The 10,228-nt window shown below is 43.2% G+C and overlaps 1 protein-coding gene across 2 annotated transcripts in view; it reads left to right on the top strand.

The window, feature by feature from the left end:
- Nucleotides 1–9,814, top strand: part of LOC148019846 (uncharacterized) — a 29,067-nt gene extending 19,253 nt beyond the window's left edge. Inside the window, exons 2-3 of one of the 2 annotated variants that reach the window (XM_087700837.1) lie at nt 8,651–9,102; nt 9,186–9,814. In XM_087700837.1, the coding sequence (XP_087556963.1) occupies nt 8,651–9,102; nt 9,186–9,296 (563 nt within the window). In that variant the 3' untranslated portion in view covers nt 9,297–9,814. Of the gene's footprint in view, nt 1–8,650; nt 9,107–9,185 lie in introns of both variants that reach the window. The other variant, XM_087700835.1, reaches the window with a different exon arrangement.
- Nucleotides 9,815–10,228: the final 414 nt, after the last annotated feature.

The following is a 10,228-nucleotide window of genomic DNA, read 5'->3' on the forward strand; positions in this document are numbered from 1 at the left end:
GCTATAGAGTGTGGTTACCATAGTCCAAGAAAATTCTTCGCAGTCGTAATGTTGTGTTTAATGAGGCAAAGTTGCTGCAAAGTACTTTAGCCTATGATAAAGATATGAAAAATGTTAAATTTCAGAATCTGTAGCCACCTATTAGTTCAAACGATGAGCCTCATGGTGCCATACCACAAGCTGAAACTGATGATCAGCCAGTTATTTTTGAGCGAGATGATGATAGACAGTAAATAGAAGCACAAAAAAGGTCATGGACAGCAAGATAGACTTGCCGATTATGAAAATGCAGGTGCTGGAAATGAAAATGAAGGTGCTCTACAACATGCTGAAAATGGCTTACAGCGGCCAATAAATGCTGAAATAACATATCTCTAGATGTAGACCCAATTCCTGAGAATGTAGATCATTGGATACGCAGGTCTACACGCTTAAGAAGGCAGCCACATAGATATAACCCCTCTTTGCACTATGTGATGCTTACAGATGAGGGTGAGCCTCTTACATCTAAAGAGGCTAAGTCATGCGAATTCAGCAATAAGTGGGAGCTAGCTATGTAGGAAGAGATTAAAGCTCTTTATGCCAATGATACTTGGGATCTTGTGTCGTTACCCAAAGGAAGAAAACCTCTTCCAAACAAATGGGTTTACAAAGTAAAGATAGTTGATGGGAAACCCAAGTATAAGGCAAGACTGGTTGCTAAAGGAAGGGATTGACTTCCAAGAGATCTTCTCATTTGTTGTAAAGATGATCACTCTACGTGTGCTTTTTGCTCTCACTGTTGTATTGGACTTAGAGCTATATCAAGTGGATGTGAAAACAACTTTTTTGCATGGTGACACTGATGAGGAAATCTACATGAAACATTCAGAGGGTTATGTAGTTCTTGGAAGAGAGCAGTTGGTGTGTAAACTAAAACACAACTTATATGGGCTGAAGCAAGCACCACGGCAGTGGTACAAAAAGTTTGACACTTTTATACTCTCTCATGGGTTCACATGCAGCCATGCAGATCATTGTTTGTACATGAAAAAGGATACAGATGGCAACCCCATCATACTTGCTTTGTATGTGTATGATATGTTACTAGTTGGGAAAATAAAGACTAGCTTGGATGCTCTTAAAGATCAACTGAAATCAGCTTTCTCCATGAAAGATTTTGGGAATGCAGAGTATATATTGGGCATGAGGATTTGCAGGGATAGAATGCAGAAATTGTTGTTTTTACCTCAAGAGAAGTACATTGAAAGATACTGAACAGATTTAACATGGCTGAAGCTAAGCCTCGTGGGGTGCCCTTACCTCCATATCTTAAGCTTAGTAAAGTCAACAGTCCACAAGATGACATGGAAGCCAATACTATGAAGGGAGTCCTTATGCATCAGCTTGTGGCTCTCTTATGTATGCTATGGTTGCTACTCGTCCAGACATTGCTCATGCAGTGGGAGTTGTCAGCAGGTTTATGTCAAATTCCGGCAAAACACATTGGGAGGCTATCAAGTGTATTCTTCGATATCTAAAGGGTACACAAAGAAAGTGTGTTTGCTATGGGCAGAGTGCACTTAGTCTGTAGGGTTATTGTGATGAAGACATGGCAGGTGACTTGGATACTCGCGGGGTCCACTAGCGGGTATGTCTTTATAGTTGCTGGTGGGGCCATTTCTTGGACTTGCAGAGGATCTCAACATGTCTATGAGTACTTCAGTGCTGGGATGTAATAGCCAGAGTGCTGTGTATCTGGCTAAGAATGCCATGTATCATTCACGCACAAAGCATATAGATGTGTGATATCACTTTATCGAACAGATTTTGGAAGATGGTCTAATCACATTGATCAAGATTAAAACACAGGACAACCCTACAGATGTTCTCACTAAAAGTCTAAGCAAGGCTCATCATGAGCATTACATATGACTAGTGGGGTTAGAGGTTCACTTCGGACCTTTAAGTGGGAGGTTGTTGGGATAAAGGTCCTTTACTTACCTCTGTGTATTGTACACATGTATTATTTAGTTGTACATGTGAATGCACCCTTACGTGTCCTAAGTATAAATATGTTTTATTCTTTGTGTACCAACACATTGTTGGTACACCCAAATCATATTGTACTCTCTCTCTCTCTCTCTCTCTCTCTCTCTCTCTCTCTCACTCTTACTCATCTGCTCACTCCTCTAGCTGCAGCACACTCTCAACATAGATGTTGTCTAGCCTCTATTATCTTAAAGCCTCAAATACCTTCTCTGGCACCCCAGTGGCCCTTCCTTTGTCATCAAATAGTCCAACGGCTATGATCCACGAGGTTTTGCATTCCCTATATTTCTCAGAGAGGATCATAACTACACCCTTCAATTAGTTGAGCAGTAGTGCATTGATGAAACATGGCCTATAGCTATGCCTCTTGATCCCACTATGAAATTGTTTAAGGATACCCAATGTCCACCCTTCAATGAGCATACTTGTAGGTCTTTGGCAGAAAAACTTCCCTAGTTGATTCATACTAGGTGAGACTTAGCTTACTCTATTTCTTTGCTTAGTCACTATTTCAATGCACGTAAAATGTCGGAATGGATTGCTTGCTTGTGTGTGTTGAGATACATTTCGAGCACATACTCTTATGGTTTACACTATGGTTGTGGTTTGGTACTCACGGACAAGGAAGCATGTGGTAAACAACAAGTTTTTGCTAGGTTTTTTTGTAGAAAGTGTTGAGTTTTTGCAGGAGTACACAAATTTTGATTGGGCAGGAGATCCCAATTCCTCTCCCTAGATATGGTTCCCATTGTTTGGTTCAACCGTAAGCAAGAGATGGTGGTTGCCTCCACTGTTAAGGCTTAGTAAAGGGCACTCTATGCTGGCACCATCGAGACCATCTATTTGAGGAGCTTATTGGTGGCACTTCAATTCTTGTGTGACATTCAGATAGTGGTCCTCTGTGACAACCAGAGTGCCATGGCACTAGCTTGTCAATCCATCATCAATCCAAAGATAAAGCACATTGGAGTGCCATCTACCTAGAGTTTGTGCCTTCATCAAACAACTTTACAATTATCTTAACCAAACTGGTCAATCACATGATTGCTCAATACTTACTACCCAAGATCGGCATGTGTACTCCCTCCCCTTTTACTTTAGTCTGATGAGGAGGGGGGGCTCCCTCTATGAAGAAAACTGCTAGGGTTTGTACTATGGAAACACAAAGTGTACAAGCATGACAAAAACACAAAGAGACAGACACTGACATAGAAAACAAATCTCAAATCCTAAATGCAAAACTCTAAACTCTAACTTAGAAACTCAAACACAAACAGAAGAAGGGAGAAAAAAACACAACTTTGAAGTGAATGAATACTCTAAATGAATGTAAGAGTGTATAGATACTCAAGGGTAGAGCAAAGTGTCAGAGATTGACGTCCATCAGAGACAAATCCCAAGTCTGTGACTACCAGTCGGAGTGTAGAATGGAGAGGATGCAACGAACATAGGTGTCACGAAGACTTGGAGCACCAAACGCAAGCTGGACAAGTGACGAAGAGGGCTAGCAGCTATCGCCTGATGTGGAGGAGCTGTTGCCTAATGGAGGAAGGTGTCACGTGGAAGGATGACACCAAATGCAAGTTGTAGATACAGTCTCCAACTGCTGCCAGGTGTAGAAGAGGTCAAAACGCAGCAGAAGAAGGTCGCCTGATGATGGTGGATTGCCATTTGTCACCTATACATTGGAGGAGCAAACGCAACAAGAGACGGTGTGCCAATAGTCATTGGGGGCTAGATAGCCATGTGTGTGTGGACTGATGGCTGAAATCTGCACTCAAGGGTAAGAAACCTGCACAGACAAGAATAAGGTTGAAGGGGAGCAGCTTGTTTATTTATAGATGTTAAAGGGTGTCCCAAAGAATTAGGGTTTTTAGAAAACCACTAAAACTCTCTCGGACCACTCCCCTTTTTAGGGTTTTTAATTAATTAAGTATGTTTTGGGGTTGTTTAAGAATGCTAATTAGCTGAAAAGCGTGTTTTAGCTCAACACCCTCTAACTTTCCCTTCCACCATCTAGTGGTGAGAGGGGGCAGTTTCTTCTCTTAGTGTTTATAGGATTTTGGTAACTCTTGCTTCATTGACATTATTATTGTACCATGTATCATGATCCATAGCATCAAGATGATTATGGTTGTAAAAGGGCACTTACACAAGTGAACAATTTATTTGTGTGGATACTATCCAAGTGGCATCGTTGCTTAGCATTTTTCTCGAGTATGACACTTTGCATTGCCCTTTGTATTATCCCATGCATTGGTATTTTGTTCTTGTAAGCATGGATTTGTGCATATTTATTCCTTTTTGGCCAAAGAATGGTAAACTTGGGTCCACTATATTCATGACAACTCACATGGCAATCTCCTTGGGTAGTTTGTATGGGAGTATCCCTCACATACTCGCCATACTTTGATACCCACAGATGGATGGGATTGCTTTTTATTTTGTGGTGTTGTGGATCTAACTATCCCTTTTACTTTTCCCAAGGGCACAAATACTGAGTAGGATCAATAGGAAAACCCTTTTCTTTAAAAGGTTCAAAGTGGTTCCATTGCCTTTGCAAGTCATGGTTGGCCACTAGGCAACCAACGAGCATCCTTTGTCTTGTTGAGAAACCCTTCACCTGCAGTTTGCGTTTTTGCGTTTAGGATTTGCAGCCCCAAAAAGAGGCGCCATCCTAGATTGAGTGTGCCTATTTATAGGCCACTCTCTCACTCATTCTTCATGGCTGATTCATTCAGTCTGTTACCTCTTCTCTCTAGCCTCTCCACTACCCTCACACCCCTTCAGAAGGACATTGCGGTTCATGGTTCGTGGTTGTCTTCATCATCTTCCTGTGCTACGACATCCTTGTTCCCTTGTATCACATTCACTCCATGATTCAGAACTTCATCATTCCATTCATCAGAGTTTTTTCTCTCTTCCATTCTCTTCTCCATATTCACTCCGTGTTCCTCCCCACAAACCCTACTGTCTTGCTGGTACGTCATCTTTTGACATGGTATCAGAGCTGATTGTGCTCAAACAACGGGAAAGATCCTCCACTCCAGTGAAGGCAAAGACCGGTAGCAGGTTCGGCATCCACTTCTCTTCTTCTTCCACTGCATCAAAATCTCTTTTTTGCAAGTTTCAGGTGTTTTCAACTTGTTGCCCACACCCCTTTCGCGGAGGACATCACAGTCTCAGCTGTCCCTTGCTGTCATCTACAGTCTGGCACTTGTTTCCAGCCTTCCACCCGCAGTTTGCAGCTGTTTACAGCAGAGCGACTGTTGCGGATCACTCTCCATTCAAAAAACAATCTCGTTTTTGTGGATTTCAGGTATTTCAGCTTGTTGCCCACACCCTGGATGCGGAGGACATCGCGGTCCAAGCTGGCCGTTGCCGTCTACAACAGTCTGGCGCCTGTTTCCAGCCTACCACACATTGTTCGGAGCTGATTTCAGCATACTGATTGCTACTGCTGTTTTTTCTTGCGTTTTTAGTCTTTTTCTCTCCTCACCTGCATTTTTCTACTAGTTGCAACCTCTTACTGCTGGTTGCATCCTTCCACTGGCAGCTCACTTCCACGCCTTCCACTGCCCTTCCACCCCTTGAGGCGGACATCGCAATTCGTGCTTCGCTCTGCCCTCACACCCCTTGAGGCGGACATTGCGGTTCATGGTTCATGGTGGTTGACCTTTTCCTTCTTCAACAAGGCACATTGGTATCCATGGCTTCTTTACCAACAGATGACTAGACTATTGGGTGCTCCTACTATAGCATCACCGAACACACCACCGATGCTTGCCGACTTCGACGTTTGCTCCCCACCCCCCGGGAGTATATGCGTCTTCCACCAGGCACTCCTTATGCCACCTCTCCTTTCTGGGCCACAGAGAACGTTCTACATCGGCTATCAGAGTACTATGCTCAAGGCAATAAGCTGCATCCGATGCCCATTAAGTCCTTTTGAGCACATGGAGGATCAATTGGCACTACTACCTCCTGGAGATCGTTGCAATGCCAGCGGCAGTCTTCTCCTACTTATTTTCAGGTACAGTGACTTCCACGACCTGTGGATTTGCAGTCTGTTCCATCTAGAGACAATGATTGTTTAATACCGTCTCCTCATCAATCCGCTCCTTCGAGAGACAGTGGCTGCTCGACTCCTTCCTCTTCTTCGGCTACCCCATCCGCTCCATTAAGAAGCAGCAATTGTTACCCACTCATTGCTCAGTCTGAGCCCCACCCTTCACCCTTACCTCTTCAGGTTCAAGAGGCTACCTCTGGGAGTTCGTCACCACCCCAGATACCTTCTTCAGCATGTCAGACGGCACTTTCTTCGTCATTAGACATTTCGGAGTTCGTGATCCATGAGTTTTTGGATTCCCTATCTACTTTAGAGAGGGATGTTATTTTCAGAGGGGGCATCTACTTCTTCTTCGACTTTAGCGGGAGCCCCTCTATCTCCAACTTCAAAGGGGAAACCTACTCCACATGAAGTTCTTTACCGATCCTCTACTTTCTTGGGGTGGTTGTCTTCGACCAATCATCTCTTCTACTAATACCCAAGATCTTCATATACCACCTAGATCAAGACCTCGGAGATTCAGCCGTGACTTGGTGACGAGGCCTTCGTATTCCTTCCAGCATGGATGCACGAAGCTAGTGGCTTCTCTCCCGAGGTTGAGTTTCAGGTTTTCCAATTCACTCTATCTATTGTTCTTTACTGCAGGTTACCTTTCAAGTGGAAATCGTGGATCTTAGGGATCCTCTATCTCCTATGCATTGCATGTTTTCATCATCTTTGTACTAGGGCGCTTAGGCAAGTGAACAATTTTCCCACAAGGGACACTGTCCAAGTGGCACCTGCTGCATGAGCATTTGTCAGCACGTAGCATTCTATCTCCACCTGACTCTTCTCTTGTTCCCCTTTTTAGGCTTGAGAGAGGGTGTTGAGAAACCCTTCACCATTCACTTGCAGTTTGTGTTTTTGCATTTTGCATTTAGGATTTGCAGCCCCAAAAAGGGGCGCCATCCTAGATTGACTATGCCTATTTATAGGCCACTCTCTCACTCATTCTTCATGGCTGATTCATTCAGTCCGTCACCTCTTCTCTCCCTCCTCTCCACTATCCTCACGCCCCTTTAGGAGGACATTGCAGTTTGTGGTTCGTGGTTGTCTTCATCATCTTCCTTGTGCTACGGCACCCTTGTTTCCTTGCATCACATTCACTCCATGATTCAAAACTTCATCATTCCATTCATCGGAGTTTCTTCTCTCTTCTCTTCTCTTCTCCATGTTTGCCGTGTTCACTCTGTGTTCCTCCCCGCAAACCCTACTGTCTCACTGGTACGTCATCTTTTGACATGTTTGATGCCTCGGCCTTTCTGGTGTGGTTCTTTGGGCTCCCTTCATAAGATAACCATCACCTTTGTGGTCTTGGTAGGTCCTTGGGCAGCTGATGTGTGCACCCTTGGCCGATGCCTTGGTTACTTAGGGGTGGGACGCCTTGGGATGATTATGGGCTGAGCTATGCTTTGTAGTCTCTTGGTTCCAATTTTGGGCTTGAGAGGGAGTGTTAAGCTGAAAATTGCATTACATATACTGATCTTAATTTCAGCCCCAAAACTCAATTATTACCAAACTTTTCTAGAGAGTATTTATGTCCCACAAGCCAAACCCTAATTTGGGAGGATCAACTCATCTATAAATAGAAGGCACCCTATCAACTCAGCCCATCTTGTTCGTAGATTGTTGGTGCCCTGTTCTCTATTGTCCACACCTCTTCCTGGTGGATATCTTAGTTCTAGCTGTTGTTGTCCATCAGCTAGGCACTTGTATCCAACCCAGCTGTTGGTGTTCAGTCTACATCAGTATTTTGCTGTTGGTGACAGTTTCCAGCCATCACCATCAGCTTGGCACCCTATAGATGGCTGCATTTACCACTGATCAGGCCTCTACAGCCTGCATTTCTAGTCTAGGAGTTGTCACCAATCATCCATGAGCACTTCTGCAGCTGCATTTGCTGTTTGCAAGGGTCGCTTGATTCTTTCCGACTGTTCTCTACCTGCTGCCCACTCTTTGAAGCTGCTCCAGTGGTGCTCAGGCTGATCCAGATTCTCGATGTTTGCATTTACTGCTGCTAATCATATCCAGAGGCTGGTTGCTGCATTTTCAGATCTGTACAATGTACGACTCTCTCTTGCTCATACCGTCTGCCTTGGTTCTTCAAAGACACGAGATTTGGAGGCTCTGTTTTTGCTCTGCATAGTGTGTTTACTACACTAAGCATTGTATCTATTCATTTATTATTCTTTCATCTTCAGTGTTCATTTTTCTTTGAGTTACCCTAACCCTACTGAGTTCTTTTATCAGTCTGTGCTTTCCCATATCCCGTATAATTGTGTTTGTGTTCTATGTTCAAGAATTTATTTACAAAGGGCCAAATTTTGAACTGTGTGCCACTTTTACATGTTGATGTGTGAACTTCCAATTGTAACTCTGAAACAACCAAATTGTGATATGCATTTTGATAGTGTGCCTTATGATTTGAAAGTCTGTTATTTACAGTTTGAGGGAGACTGTTGCAAGTCAGATGGGTTGCCATTTTGTAATCTGGTTTGTTGGTGTTAACAGATTCTTTCAGTGAGGATGAAGGCTCTCTCTATAATTCAAAAGCACGCAGTTATCTGGCCAAGTCAGGTGGAGTTATAACACCAAGATTGCAGCAAGAGGTAGCCAGGCGGATGAGAGCAGAAGATTCTCGGATGTCTTTCCAGGCACAATGGCTTGAGATGGCAAAGAGATTCTCACTGATTGGATTAGAGCTTCCATACAACTCTTGTGCAGATGATTCAAGAAAGCAATGTGGATGCAGCAGCACTGACCTCTCTGAGATTATCTCACAAAGGCTATTGGTTGCTAGACTTGTGGGAGAGGCTGTGGCAAGTGCTGTCATGAAAGCAGCGAAAGAAGAGGAATATGAGACTATGATAGAAGCAAAAGATTGGGAGATCTCAAGATTAAGGGACAAACTGCAGTACTATGAACTCGTCAATGAGGAGATGTCCCTAAGAAATCAGGAAACAGTAGGTAATATTTTAATTTGTTTTTAAATGGGTTTTGGATGTGCAAGTTTTTTTGAGTAGTTAGTGGTGGTGTGCTGAATCAGAGAGTGCTCAAAAACGAAGGCGAAGGCGGAAAAAGAGGCAGAAGGTGGTTTATGGATGTCTGGCTGCTGCCTTTTCTGTGGGCACTGTGGGTTTACTTTGTCACAAATTGATCCTGTGGGAGATGGAGAGTGCAGAAAAGTTGAAATCATGGTGGTACAGCAACCCCACTTCAGGGAAATAAGTCATAAGCATGATGACGCATGTGTATAGGGAGCCAATAAGAGCTCCCTACTTTTCAATACATTTCAATCCCCCTTCTCATACTTCAAAAGTAGGATTAGCTAGCCCAGCAAATGATGGACTGCAAAGTTGTAACCAGTTAGCTGTCTATATGGTTGGAGGCCCACCAAGAGATGGTGGGCTAAATCAAAATGTAAAGAGAAGAGCCAGGAGTCTTTTTGATTATGTCTAGTGTATATAATGGACTGTGAACCTAGGACTGAAGAAAGATATCTGACATGATAAATTGATCGTACCTTCTATGACATTGCACCAAGTGAAATTTATCTTTGTAATGCGTGCCCAACGTATTGTCACCTTGCTTACTAGTGCTTAAATGGCTTTTGCATGAGACTGCTCGGCATTCTTATTGATGAGTGTTAAGGTTTCTAGTACATTTTCCACCCAAGGGGAGAGTCCTAGCCTTTTGTTGGGCACAAGGAATTTTCAATTGTTTGTGTACAGTTGATGAAGATGCAACAAGTTTTTTGTTGTGCTTGACCTTATGTTCGTTTGGTTATAGAAATAACAATAGATAGCTAATCCAAATTGGTTATGAGCAGCTAGCTACACATGGATAATTTTTAGAAAAAGGCATATAATATATGGCGTACACAATGAGAAGGAAGCAAATGTTCTCAAAGAGAGCCATGCATCACATATGGGAAGGATAGGAGCAGATATCCAATCATCAAAATAAATATGTAAAAATGAAGATCCTCTAGCTACACTTATATCTAGTGGATCCCATAAGATTATAAGACCTAGTGTTCACATGTTTTTCCAAAGTGACTAAGGGGTGAACATCTATCATTAGATGTGG

The sequence above is a fragment of the Lygodium microphyllum genome, chromosome 19 (genome assembly GCF_053477565.2).
Source record: "Lygodium microphyllum isolate KBCC chromosome 19, Lygodium_microphyllum_v1.1.10, whole genome shotgun sequence".
NCBI lineage: Eukaryota > Viridiplantae > Streptophyta > Polypodiopsida > Schizaeales > Lygodiaceae > Lygodium > Lygodium microphyllum.